We start from the raw sequence: 15,060 nt of genomic DNA on the forward strand, positions 1-15,060 counted from the left end.
AAGATCCAGGGCTTTCTCTTGGTAAAATTGGGGAAGTCTGTTCATTGGTACCACCAGAGATCGGTTGGAAATCTTTTCACATCTGTAAGGAAAACCTTTTGATAAAGGCAATAAAGGAGAAAAGTGCTAATTGAGCTAATTTAAAGATGGTAGCTCACACTCTCAAAGAAAGACACTCAGGGTCTGCTAAGAGCCTCAGCTTCCTCAGTAGCCCCACCAGTTTTCCAACAGTCTTTGCTCTGAAGAAGCAGTAAAGTGATTCTCACTTTAAATTAGTTCAACTAGCACTTTAAAAAAAGAAAAGGAAAAAAGTGCCTTTATTCATAATGTGTTTTTTCTCCCTTTCTAGTGACCTACATGTTAAAAAAGATTTCTAGAGGTTTATTTGTTTTGCCACTTAGCAGCTGCTCCCTTTTAAGAGGTGCACCTTTCTCCTTCTGACAAGGGTACAGCAGTTAGGGGTTTAATTTCGGTCAGTGTGCGGCTTCCTCTTCCCAGATGCCTTTAAAAAATACAACAATCATTTGGCACCCGTTTCAACAGGCTTCTAAGTTAGAGAAAATAACAATTTGTAATTTATCTGATAACTATGTTATCATCTCTATTTAGAGATTGAAACAGTGCATAATTTAGATGCTTAGCAAATGCGTGTTGAAGACATTTTTGTTAATGAGCCGCTCTCTCTCTGAGTGTCGTCAGGTTCATCTGGTGCTCCAGACAGCACTGGGCTTCCACCTCTCAGATGCTGTGCTGTGCTAATGGGCTGTTCTTTTTTTTTTTTTTAATTTTGGTTTGGATCAAGTTTATTGATTTATTTCCTTTCCTTGTTAAGGCGGAAGAGACGAAACTTCAACAAGCAAGCCACAGAAATCCTGAATGAGTATTTCTATTCCCATCTCAGCAACCCTTACCCCAGTGAGGAAGCCAAAGAGGAGCTAGCCAAGAAATGTGGCATCACGGTCTCACAGGTAAGGGGGCACCCAATGGGATCAGGCTGAGGCCTCGCCACGGAAGAGCTCCATGGCAGGGTATTGGAACCTTTTGATTTATAGAGCACACATAGCGGGCAAGTCCTTGCAGCTGGTCTGGAATAGCAGGGTAAGTGCATCAGATGTCTGGGGGAAGGGGTGCTTTGTAGGTAAGTACCAGGTCTCATTTTGACTAGCAAGAGAGGACTCAACAGACTGAGTAGCAATGAAAAGTTATAGGTCGCTTCCTAATTCTGACAGCTTTAGTGCTGGCCATCCTTGAGCTTGTGACAGTGTTCTGGGATCATCTCCATCCTTTCCCAGTTGGTAGACCCTCATTTCAAGTGAACAAGACTTTTTTATGTGTGCACATAAAAACTAGTTGACCGTTCTGGTTTTCACACACACACACACACACACACACACACACACACACACACACACACGCAACAGTCTACACTTCTTAACTAACCCAACAATTTCTTGAGTTAGTGAATAGATACAATAGTGACTTAGGAAACCATTTGAAAGGATGGGGACCTACATACCTTAATTATATAGTGTCTAGATCTTCTAATCAAGAGAAAAGATAGAAACTTACCATGGACCAATGCATGGAAAAATAATTATATTTCCTGAATATTAAGTTAGGAATTGTAACATTTAAGGATGTCATAATATTGGAGTTAACATTCTTTTCTGATATAATAGTAAGCCAATGATGATAGATAGAGACAGACAGATAGGTAGATACATACATAGATACATAGATACATAGATAGATGCATGGGTAGTTACATAGATACATACATAGATGCATGGATAGTTACATAGATACAGAATATCTTTCTATAATATAGTTATCTATATAGAGATAAATATCTTTCATATTTATAGAGAAGAAGAGATAGATACAATGGATGTTATCTGTATCTAACTACTGGGTGATTAATACTACATTATGTTATTATATATCAAACATTATATATTTTACCTATTTATATGTTACATATGACATATATACAAATATATACATATGTTTATATATATGTGTGTATATCTGATCATTCAAAGAATTCCATTCATACATCCTATATGATCAGAACCTCACTTCTGAAACTATTTGGGAAAACTCTCTTTTTCTTCCTTATTTTTAATTCCTCCCTGCTTCCCAGGCTCACTCCTTGTCCCTGAGCTTCAGTTGCAACAAGGAATGATAATTTTGAAATCCAACAAGAAAAGCTTCCATTGTTGATTCCTCATGTAGGATTGTAGAAAAGCACTGTGAAAAGGAAGAGAGAAAGGGAGATTTATTCTTAGGAGAAACTGTGCAGCATTTTCCAGTTTTTTTTATCTTTTCAAGGCACCTTGGACTATATTATACCACGAGATTTAGGAGAAAAAGGAATGATTGCATTAGTTTGTTTTCTAAACAGAATTGACTCTAGACAGAAATACAGAACTTTGTGAATAAGAAAAACACATGAAAAGAATGCCACTCAGTCGAATGCATTTGAATCCAGAGTGACTTTAGGAAATTAGATTTTGACAAAAGTCACTTGTAATCTGGACAGTCTCTTGTTAGGTCGAACCTCTGTGGTCAACTTCAGTGGTCTTCAAGTTTGATTATGTTCTTCTCACATCCTTATTCTTTGAAGTGATCCCAAAACTAAGTAACCTTTACTTTGGTATTAGCAACACAAATAAGCAATTTACACTCTCCTCATTTCCTGCTCGTGTACCTCTAAACCATCACACGCCTCCTCTCTCACCATCATCCTACTTGCTCAAGACAGTAATCAGATTATTCTACTCCACTAGTAAGCAGCTCTTCAGTCTTGAGGATGTAGAGTAGTATTAGATGAAGAGCATTGTATTGAAAGCCATGAGATCTGAATTCCTGTCAGTCAACAAGCCTATGATGTGCATTTAGAGGATGCAAAGAATGAGGGAAATTTGCCTTTGTCCTTAATGAGCCACCATTTTAGTTGGAGAGCTCATAATTATATATGTAAAAGATAAATATTAAGTGCAAATGGAAGGTAATTTCAAAGGCAAGGCACTGGCATGGCCACAAAAGGTCTCCTGAAGATGACAAGAGTTGAGCAACGTCTTGAAGAAAGCCAAAGAAGCTAAGAGGTGGAGGTGAGGGTGATCTTGTCGGTAATAGGGGAGTTGAAGAGAAGGGAATATTTCTGGAAAAGGTTATTCGTTTTTTGAGGGAAATGTTGAGTTTGAGATTCCAGCAGGATGTCTAGTTCAGCATGTTTAAATGGCAATCCTCCATTTTACTGATAGACTCCATTTTTCTAATGTTGGGAATGGACTGGGTCAGGAACTTCAAATCCGTGGATTGCTGCTAGCGGCTCTTCTTTATACATCATGTAACCCTTTTTTCTTTATGTGGATGACTATATGACAGCATTGAAAAGGTCTTGTGAAAAACAAATATTTAGCTACCTAAGAAGTAAAAAAAAAAACTGATGTAAATGTGAAACAAACATGAAATTTAAATATGAAGCCACTAAAAACTTAAAAGTCTTAAGATTTTGGAAATTCTCCTAGGAAGAGGTTGCCACCTAGTGGCCATTGTTAGAAATTTACCAATTAGCATCTCTTCCCTACCATCTCCTTTCTTCTCCTCTGGGGAAATCCTACACTCAGCATGCTTCCTTCTTTTCTTCTTTCTTCTATGCCCAGGACTTAATTATTTCTACTTCAGGCATTTTATTTATTTTTTCTTGCCCCTCCTGCATTGCCATATCTTCCATAACCTTTCTTCCTTTCTCCTTTTTCCTAATCTCAGTTACCCAATGAGAAATCATTTTTCCCATTCTACTTCTCCCTCTCATCATTCATTTATTAGCCAAGAAGATCATGATAATCTTGACTGATAAGTGTGAGAATGTTGCTAATATCAGGGAAAGGGAAAACCGTAAGGTGGAAAGTGATCGATATAAAAAAGAACCAGTGCTCTTATGTTCTCAGGATATATCTGGAAGACCCTTTCAGAATCTCTACAGAAATCTCCTTCTTTCCCCTCAAGCTCCTCTAATTAAACCTTCTGTTTCTCAAGAAATGGAATTTAAGATAAAATTTCAAAACAACCCCTATTTCTTATTCTATTTTATTGTTTTTTCTGTTTTAATTACTACTATAATAAAAGTATTTTTCACAATTTCCCATTATAAATATACATTATTTTAATTAAAATATGGTTTAAATAAGATTTAATGGGCCAGCCTAAGAAACCAACTATGAATTTATGTTTGTTGCCATGGGGAATTGTGTTCTGTACCACAACCAATTTATACCCAAGTTTCTGTAAGCCAGACTTGTATTGCTGGTGTTAGTTAATGCCATAAGAATTAGGGATCTTATCTAGATAAGCAAGTAGTACCCGAGAGGCAAAACCTCAAAGCAGAATGACCAAGACTTGTTGTTTCAGAGAGATATATAGTTAAGTAATGTAGAAGAAATCCAAGTAGAAAAGATTGTTGTTTTAAGAGGAAAAACAAACTAATATGCAAATTCATACCTCCCTTTTATTTAATGGGTGGTTATTCACATAAAGATTATTTTATTTCATGAAATAACCAATCAAATGATTTATTTGTCTCACATCTTTATGCCATAATTCAGTTTACAAATATTCTATTTGCATACGGTTTTTCAGAGATACCACTCTTACCTGACATAAAGGCAAATCTGGAGTCAATAAAATCAGAAATGTTTTAACATGGAAAGGCATGATGTTTACGTCCCCAAGGAAAGAATTACAGTATTCAAATTTGACCGTAACAACTTACCAACTTATGCCTGCACGTTCTTAATTATTACAGGAAAAAAAGGGGCCAGTGGCAGCTTCCATGAACAGCAAACAGGAAATAAATTAGCAAAGTGAATTAGGTTTAATTTGTTCATTGGTTTTCATAAATAAAGCTCTGAATTCAGAGAGACAATCAGGAAGGTCATTGTGGTTTTCTTTATTTCTATTAAGACATTTTTATTTAGGTATATTTAGAATTTAATATCTAAAAATATCTATGTGGGAGTAAAGATACCAATCAAAATATCTATATTGTAGTGTGGTGGGAAATGTGCTAGAATTGAACTCATTGGATTTGGCACAAATCCCACCTCTGTCACTGGTCGCAGTGCTACCTACCATGGACAGATCACAACTTATCTGAGCCATTTTCCCCCTTTAATAAGATAAGGTGATTGTTCCAGCTATAAATCTATAATCTTATGATGTGTTTTTGTTATAGAAACATATGATACTCTAGTTAACATTAGAATTACCTCTCTGTAGCTTCTTATCTATTTATAAGGATCATTTAAGGTATATATTCATTAGAGAGGACAAAACTCAGACTCAGAGAGAGAAGGGACATAACTAAGATCAAATAGACCTAAGATTTGAGTCTAGTGCATCTGACATCAAATTTGGAGCTTTTCTTAGTATACCACTTTGGTGGAGAAAAAAAAATTTGGAAGGAAGGAAGGAAAGAGGGAAAGATGGCTCAAATCAAAAGCTTCTTTATTTGGAAAATTATAATGATAGATACTAATCATCTGGCTTTGTTTTCTCATCCCCCTCCCTTCTGCCAAAAATTAATGAGAGGTGGAATGTTAACTTTCTTATCTTCTCTTGAACTTGCTCTAGGTGTCAAACTGGTTTGGAAATAAGCGAATCCGGTACAAGAAGAACATAGGTAAATTTCAAGAGGAAGCCAATATTTATGCTGCCAAAACGGCTGTCACGGCTACCAATGTGTCAGCCCATGGAAGCCAAGCTAACTCACCCTCAACTCCCAATTCAGCTGGTTAGTTTTTTTTGTTTTGTTTTGTTCGAATTGTTCTTGTTCGTTTCTTACATTTGTTTTTTATTCCATTGGGTTTTTTTTTCTTTTCTTTCATTGTTCAGATTTTTGATGGGTTGTTTTTTTGTGTGTTTTATTGTTCCCTTATTTTTTCTGTTATTGTTTTGGGGTTTTGCCCCATTTCTAAAGAACAACATATTTATGCTAATTGGTATGAAGGCAACTTGACAGGATTTTGCATGGACAAGTTCCCTTTAAGCCATTTCTGCATAAGGGTCCTCTTCCCTGTCCTCACCTGAGTGACCCTAATAAATAAGACCTTTCTTATAGCCAGTTCGTTGTTATGCTATTGTGGGGGCTGCGTGTGTGGTGGGGGCGGGTGTTCATCATTGATTCCTGTGATGTTCCATCTCTTGCATTCTTACCTTATATCTGTGAATTTGTTTTTAAATATATATATAGGTAACTGATAAATGTGAATTGTTTCCCTTTTAAGGCTATTCATTTTACTTTATGCATTTAAAAAGCATTTTTCTAAGAAGGGGTTCATAGGCTTCACCTGACTGACAGAGGGGTTCATGACAGAAAAGAAGCTTAAGAACCACTCTGCAATCTTTTAGCTTTTGCTGTGTCTATCATAATGTCTAGATCACCTGCAAGTCAGCATTCTGTGTGGGTTTTACATTTCTTTCACAAATAGCTCATTAGAATGCTCTGGTCTACAAACAAGGTTGGAGCTATTTATATACCTAATTAAAAAAAAAGTTCCTATTTATATTTGGTTGTTTTTCATTCCATTAACTTCAAAGGAAATTTACAGTGATTAATTCATCTTTCCCAGATTCCTGGTCTCCTGTCACAGCATCATTCTGTATGTGAGTGTGTGTGGGTGCACATACAATATGTGTGCTGGATTTTATTTTTGTGGATGTATTCATGCCACTCATGTCAAAGTTGATCATTATACTGTTGGTTTTTTGGGGGGGCTCTCCCCCTTCTTATGGTACTTTGTGCCAAGAGTGTGAATTTCCAGGATATGGAGAACCTAGTCAATGAAATGCTATCTTGACTGTTCTGAACCATAAAGGGGAGGGAAAGGTTTGGTTTATTTTTTGTTTTCTCATGAAAGAAATATTTGGTTTAAAAAAACCTCACTCCATAAAGAAAACTTAAGCTTTCATAATGAGGCTGCCCTTTTAATGCATGAAGTACACATAGGTCTTGGACTGTGGGATATGTCTCGATGAAAAGAGATGAAAGGAGATCTTACAGAGTTATGAGTGAACACCAGCTAGTTCATGGAATAATTAAAACTCTTATTCACGACACGATTGGGGCTTTTAAAACAGTTTGTTTCTTTCCTGAAGTTTTCTTCTTCCCTCAAGCTGACTTCTTATTGATGACATGCTGGGCTATGCCCACTGCCTTGTTACCTTGTACACTCTTGAGTTCTAAATTGGACATGCATACTCATCTCCAGTTGGTGACTGCCTCAAACTAGAGAGCTGCATAATTATTTTTGTTTTTCATTTGTTCTAGTAAAAGTGTGTAAATACTGGTCTGGGGTTTGTAAACCAGGATGTTTAAAAACAAATGCAAAAGTCAGTATAACTTCTCTTTTCCTAATCCCTCGAATAAGTAAATAGCCAGTTGGGCTCTTGCTTCTTTCTGCTTTTCACAGTATAGCAAAGTTGATACGAGACCCAAGTAAATGTCTAGCAAACCAGAAATGTCCTTCTTTGTCAAATGGTCATTTCTTGGACAAGCTGTATTACTTGTGTCCTGTTGGAAAGTTGGTATCTTCACTTTTTTTTTTACTTTCCAAATAGTTTAATAATGTTTGAATTGGTGAAAACTTGCTGATTGCTTCTGGAAAAAAGGGTCAATCCAATTTAACTAACATTTGTTAAACATCTGCTATGTGCCCAGCAACGAACTGATCGTGATTACAATCCAGATTTATTCTCTCTTTCTGTCTCTGACACAGAATATCCGAATCATGAAATGACTTTTGGTTCATGAATAGTTCACAAGAGAAAAGGAACTGTGGACCTTTATCATTTTACTCTTAACTTCTTAATCTTTCCTAATGAGGGAAGAAAAAGGCAGAATTTTTAACCAAACTCTTGCCTGATGTCTTAGCATCAATTCTAAGGCAGAAGAGAAGCATTGGCTAAGCACTAAGACTTGCCCAGGGTCACACAGCTAAGAAGTTTCTAAGACCAGATTTGAAAATAGATCCTCTTGACTCCAGGCTTACCATTCTATCCACTGTGCTACCTAATAGACCCGCAAACCAACATTTTAATACTAGTCTGACCCTCAAACTTTTACAGCTTTAGAGAGTTTAGTTTTGATCAAGCATGCTAAGAGTACAAGAATTGGAATCCAAGGACCTGGATTTAAATCACCCTTATTGCCTAGTATATGTGTGGCTTTGGACAAGTCACTAAAATTCTCCTGCCTTCACTTTTCCCATCTGGAAGATACAGTGATGTTCTCCAAATCCCTTCCAAGTCTAAATCCATAGTCTTGTGACTATTTGATGATGTATCCCATCATAGCTTATAATTATAGCTTTCTAAGGAGTTCCTTCTGGGACTTCTTTGAGTACGAAGTTTGACTAGCTATGGACAACTGAGCCAAAATTATTACCCGTGCCTATATTGTTGGAAGTTATATCTGGAGAAATGTCTTCATATTTTTCTGAAAGCTGGGCAAAGGAAATTAAATACTCTTTCTAGTAGCTTGGAACATCAGCAGATAAATATCTTCTAGAGAAAAAAAAACATCTTAAATAGGCTTTTCTGTACTTTGCTCCTAAAACAAACACAAGATCATTGCACAGATAAGTCAAGAGCTTACAAATGCTCAAACTTCAAATGAGATGATGAACCAAATAGATAATCAGTGATTTCAAAGGGAAACATTCTCATTGAAGTTGGAAGCAATTTTCAAATGACAGATGGATGAGTGTTAAAATGGTGTGGATGAGTTGGAAGTTTTTCAGGGTCAGGTGACCTGGGAACTTTGTGTGTCTTTAGAGTGTGCTCGGGAGGGTTATTTTATGGGTGTCAATGGGGTCTTTCTTCTGAAGTCTTGTGCAAGAAAGGTACTTTTGTTATGTGAAGAGAACATGTCACTTGTCCCTATAGAAAAAAAAGAATTTCACCCTTTAGAGTTTGGCCAATGGTCAGATTAACTGTGTGAGAGTGGAACACCTACATTTTATATAACAATAATAGCTAGCTAATAGCTACCATCTCATCTGTGATAATCACAAGAGGCAATCCATACGAGAACAAAAAATAGAGAATGAGAGAAGGGGAAAATGTCTTTGAAAGAAGCAAATGCAAAAATAACAAATCTGGAAACTGTTTTTCATGGGAAGAAAGTCTAAATAAATGTTCCTACATATTCCTCCCAAGCACCAATTGTTACGATGTCCACAGTCCATTTGCAGTGACCTAAGGGATGCCATTCCCATGGCATCTCTGTTTTTTATTTTGACAGGGAACCTAAGAAGCTTCATTATCATCATTTCTTCAAAAAGAGAATCTGTATCTAGAAATTTTTCTCTCTCAAAGGCAGTAAAATATAGTAAAAGTGGAATCAAAAGAGTCAAATTCAGATTTCAGCTCTGCTAAACCTGTTCTCTATGTGATTGTAGCCAAAATACTGAATGAATGAAAAAATATTTATTGTGTTTACTATGTGCTGAGCACCAAGCTAAGCAATTTGAATGGAAGAGTAAAACAAATCTTATCGTCAATAAATTCAGATTCTCACCTTCTCAGGGCCTTAATTTGCTGAACTGTAAAATGAAGGGGTGGTACAAGATTGTCTTTAATGGCCCTTTCCTTTGAAGACTTTTGGCCATTGCCAATGGAGCCCTTTGAAAGCCCCGTTGAATTAGCCAGAAGAAGAGTGCTGTGTTTAGGTTCGAAGTGGCACAGACTCCCAAGTAAGACTTTGAATGTTCAGATAAGGCAGTGTGACTGGCTAAATGCTGCCAGGGGGCATGGAGACCTGGAAGCCTAGAATTCTCTCATTTTGTTTAACTCTTTGAGTGTCAAAGATGGTGGCAAGTTCATCCTCACTTGTAGCCAGCCTCTCCAACACTGTTAAGGGATGACATTATAGGTCCAGTGACTGGCCTCACATAGCACCCACTCCCAGAAAGCTTGGAAACTTTCAGGATAGTGAAAGTGTAGCTCCTTTGGACTTTGTCCCCACAGCTCAGCTCCCTAAAAAATGTTTGTACTCTACACACAGCTATGTAGGAGGTGAAGAATCCAGAGAAGCTGGCTGTGTAATAGGGATCTGTGACTCGTCTAATAAGTCCTCAGGGGACCTTTTTATTTTCTTTTTTAAGACCAAGGGAAAGAATTCCTCCAGTCAGTGTTTCTGTTTCTTCCCCTCTCTCTCTCTCTCTCTCTCTCTCTCTCTCTCTCTCTCTCTCTCTCTCTCTCTCTCTCTCTCTCTCTCTCTCTCTCTCTCTCCCTCCCTCTCCTCCCTCCCTCCCTCTGACTCTTCTTGCTTCCCTCCTTCTCTATTTCTACACTTCTCTATCCTTTTCCTTCTCATTTCTAGATGGAGTATGGAAGGCCTGCCATTGGCACTCTTTCCTGCTAAATGTGAAACCTTCAAACCTTAACTTACACATTCGAAGGAATGTTTTGTTCCACAAGACTTTCTTTCTAGTCAGCTTGTACAAAACTGAAACCAGGCTTTTGTTCATTGTAGAAAGCAGGGATAATTTCTTAATGTTAGAGGCAAAAAGAAAAAAATGGGAGTTTAAAAAAAAGTCATTTTAAGGCATAAGTAACATGAGAGTTATATGAAGATTTTATGAAGAGTAATGAAACATAGGTGTTTAAGGGTCTTTTCTAGGCACCCATAACTGGTCTAGGAATCTAACTTGACCAAGATAATTAAGTTTATTTGTCTGTGCCTCCGTTACTCAATTTAGGAAATGAGCATGATTTTTTCTATTGAAATTGCTTCAAGACTAGAAGTTGTTACTTGGCCAAAATCACATAGCTACCAAGTATGTAATGCTGGATTTGAATTCCGGACTTCCTGACACTGGGCTCTGTGCTATATCCATTGGACCATCCATAAGTGGCTAATAATCAAGTTGTAGAATCCTTTGTGATTGGGAGGTGCTACTGTTTTTTCACACTTTTTCAGATGAGGAAACTGAGGCTGAGAGAGGTCAAGTGACTTTTCTGTAAGTCACACAACTAGTATTAGTTGAAGAGAGACAATAATCCAAAGGCTGGCCAGCATCAAATCTACTCTTCCATTGACCACAAGCAAGCTGCAAATTGTGTTTTCCTCTTCACTATTGTCAGTGGTTAAATCAGTAATCTTTGTGGTAAGGGAAGTCACTTAACAAATACAGTAAAAAAGATAATTTAAAAAATTTTAATTAAAATTTTTTTATTTTAAATATTTAAAAAATTCCTTTACAATGTTTTTCTTAAAAAAAAAAAACACAACTCCAAAGCTTTGATGTATATTGTAAAACAAATTATTTGTGGCTTTTATTATTATAATATATCCATCCCCTCCACCCAACCCTGGTTTAGTATGTGCTTGTGCATTTGCATTTAGGGCTTCTTTTTCAGTGGCTTTCATAGTAAACTGTTCAGGTGGTGATTTTTCACTCTCTGCTCAGGTACTATATATATATATATAGCTTTGGGTTTTGTTTGCTTTTGCTTTTGCATTGCCCCGAATCCTAGGTGAGTAGAGCCAATGGATTGACTTCATCTCAGTAAGCACTAATGAATGGAAGCTTCTTGTGGACAGGATTGAGTTTTCATTTTGTCTTTCTGGTCCATATTTGGCACTAAATACTGCACTCCCTAAGAGTGGAAATAAAAGAGATTGGCAGAGAGGGAAGAATCAAGTAGGAAATCCACGGAGTCTAAATAAATTAAGTTAGTGGAGAAGTTTTATTGCCCACCTGCACAGATGAGGCAGAGAATGGTGGATGGAAGGCGAGGGGAGGAGGAAGAAAGTTAAAGAAGCTGTAGAGAGTAATGAACTGAAGGGAAAACTCAGCTTTAAAAGTGCTCCCAGTAATTGGCTATCACTTTACAACAACCTACAGGCAAGATCCCAGAATGACCTTCTCAGCAAGCCAGGTGATTTTGCTTCCACTCTTTAAGGACCTCAAGAGGGTCCATTCAAGATTTGACTATAAATTGGGGAACTTCCATCAGGTTATCAGTTTCGCAAACAGCGTCCCTGTGCTGCCTTCAGCTCGTGTGTTTCTTAAATCGTTGGTAAGGACTTCTGTCTGCTGGGTTGTGGTTTTAATAGTGTTCTAGTCTTTTCTCAGGCCACCCCCAGCCCCCAGATCCTTATCAGAGAGTCAGAGGCCATGGCCATGTTCATACATGGATGTATAGAGATGACAAAGTGCTGAGACAGCATTGCCAACAGCAGAAGGGACTATCTCTGCAATTACTGCTGTGATACAAATGCATTTGTACATGAAGTACATTGCTATGCGCATATTTATCTCTGTGTACATTAAGCAGCCAGACATATTTATAATTTATCTATGCACATATATTTTTTGAAATAATCTGTGTCAATTGCAGTATATATCTTATAAATGGCATCTCACCTACCTCCCCAGCTTCTGCCTTGTTAGTTGGCATGAATCTGGGCTCTTTGGAGAGTGTTTCCTCTTCCAGTTTTACAGTCAAATAAACCACCCTCCAATTGTCTAACATGTGGATATCTTAGGCAAGTTTTGAGGGGAGAGAAATAAAAATGACCACACTTCAGGCTCTAATACAGCGGTTGGAATTGTGATCTCACTTACATGGGTACTCTTTCCAATAGCACAGACAGGTACCCATCCAATCCTGCCCATTCTGTGCCTGTCCAGGGACCTGAAAACTGCCAATATAACATGGCATAAAGCAGGGGGCTTCAAGCAGACTCAGAGGGGGATCTTGGGCTGGGTTCCTCCTCTAAGATAAAACTCTGCAAGAGATGCTGGCATGAGGCTTTTATCGGAGAAATGAGTAGACACAATGAGAAGGAAATCCCAAATGGAGATCATTAAGTCATTGGCATAATAAAATCCTTCCTAACCTAGGTGTCATGACCTGCTCCATAGACAGACATCTTCTTCTTCTTTTCTGTACCATAGTATCCTGGTAAAAGATTCTCAGTATGACCAGGGTCGTAGGCTACACCAGATCAGAAAAAGACTCTGCCATGTTTCCATGCAACCTTTCTATTCTTTGTAAGAGAAGCCACACAAGCTATGCATTGTTTCTTCAGCTTCATTAATATAGGCAAATCTCAGGTGAGGAAACCGTGGGTAATCTCCTGGCACCTTACAGTCTTTTAAAGAGTTGCCCAATGCACTGAGAAGTTTTATGACTTAGCCAGGTCAGGGTTGCAGCCAGTCTGTGTCAGAAGTGGAATCTGAACCTATGTCTTCCTAGCTTTGAGTCCAGATCTCTCTACTACTCCATACTATCTCAATAGGTGATAGTTAACTAGTTATCTAGAACATTTAAGGGCTTACTATATGCCAGGAAAAATGCTAAATGCTGAGAATACAAAAACAAAAAAAGACAATGCCTACCCATATGTCCTAATGGAGAGGTAAACAACTCCAAAAATGGAGCCATAAAGAAGAAAGATCTGAAGAATGAGAAGTAAAACTTGGAGTGATGTGAGCATGGATGGCACGGGCACCTTATGCAAAATAGTAGGGGAGGGCAGGTACTCACAGTGAAATCAAAGGAGTGAGGCATGAGGGCAGAGATATCACCAGGGTGAGAAAACTGGAATAAAAGAGGAAAAATCCTGAGAGTCCCAAGTGAGCCAGGACTAAAATGAAGATTCTCATTCCAGAGAATAAGAGGAGAACAAAAGTTTTGGACCAGGCGATTGAGTTTATTCTGGAAACATTTATTTCTTGTAGCTCCTTTTTAAATAACTTCCCAAAGCCTTGAGAGAAAACCATTTTCCCAAATGTTTTTTATTTATAAAAGTGAATAGGTAGTATTTACCAGCCATTTGATCATAAGAAAAAATGTAAATGAGCCTTTCATCTGTGCCTCGGGGTAAGACACTAACTAGTAAAATTGTTGACTAATTCTTTATGGATTTCAGGTGGTTGGTGAAGACATTCTTCAAGGGGGAGCAGCTCTGGGCTTGGGATTTCTCCCCAATTCTTTGTGTTACATGTTCCTTTTTCCATTACCTAATATTTGGTAACAATACCAGAATGCTCTGAAAAGATAAACATAAAGCAACATAGGTTCATTTGGTTAATGGTCTGTCTACAAGTTGAGTACCAGTAATTATTATTGCCTGTTAAGCAATATATTTCTATGGCAAGAGGTATCATTCTTTTAGCCCTAAATCTTCTAGTATGTTAGGAGGGTCATTTTAGAAGAGCTCAAATTTCTCTCTTTGTAAAGAAACCAGAAATCAACTGTCAGAGCCTACGCATGAATCATTGCTGGGCGATTCCACACAGATGATGGCTGTCAAGATATGTGGGAAGGGAGCAAATTTCAGCAGTAAAGGGGGTTGGAAGGAGTACAGTGGAGCTGACCTGGGCCCCTGAAGTCTCTCCCTTTCAAGCCTAATGTCATGTTTATAACCAAACCTTGCACGTTGAGCTTTCTCTCTTAATGCACTGAGCTGCACGATAATTTCCAGAATAATTCTGAGCCTTTTTTTTTTCCTTCATCCATTCAAGTTGTGCTGTCAGGATGGAGAAGGCAGGGAAGCGGGCAATAAATAAAGCAGTGGTAGCTAGCTAAGATCCCACAAGCCTTTGGAAAAGTTAGTTGACTGCCCCATTCTGAAGGCCCATATTATTATCCATGCTAAAATTAGAAGGATCCTTTGCCTGTGATTTTTGTCTTTTATTCCTCTCTTTAGGTAGATGGCAGAGAAGGGTTAAGTTTATCATTCTTCTAATGCCCTTAAGGACATCATGGTCTTTACCTTCCTGGAAATAAACAATGGCAAAGAACTTTTAACAAAGGACAGAATTCTTAGGTGTACCATTTATTGCCTTTATAATATGACTTCCATGTAGTGCTACTCCATGAATCATAAAAAAAATTAATGTTATAGAAGTAGCACTTTTGTTATGGGATTGAAGATGTCACCTTGCTCTTGTGGGTGGCTCAACTAGCATTATCTTACCCTAAGTTCTCAGGTCTGACTAGACCCATGAGCAGTCATGATATTGGGTGAGGTAGAAGTTT

The 15,060-nt window shown here is 37.8% G+C and overlaps 1 protein-coding gene across 1 annotated transcript in view; it reads left to right on the forward strand.

Annotated features, from left to right (window-relative positions):
* PBX1 (PBX homeobox 1) overlaps nucleotides 1–15,060 on the forward strand; it is a 354,301-nt gene that overhangs the window by 307,141 nt on the left and 32,100 nt on the right. The window contains 2 exon segments of the mRNA XM_056815471.1: nucleotides 833–968; nucleotides 5,638–5,797. Coding sequence (XP_056671449.1) covers nucleotides 833–968; nucleotides 5,638–5,797 — 296 coding nt within the window.

Source organism: Monodelphis domestica, chromosome 2 (genome assembly GCF_027887165.1).
Source record: "Monodelphis domestica isolate mMonDom1 chromosome 2, mMonDom1.pri, whole genome shotgun sequence".
Classification (NCBI taxonomy): Eukaryota; Metazoa; Chordata; class Mammalia; order Didelphimorphia; family Didelphidae; genus Monodelphis; species Monodelphis domestica.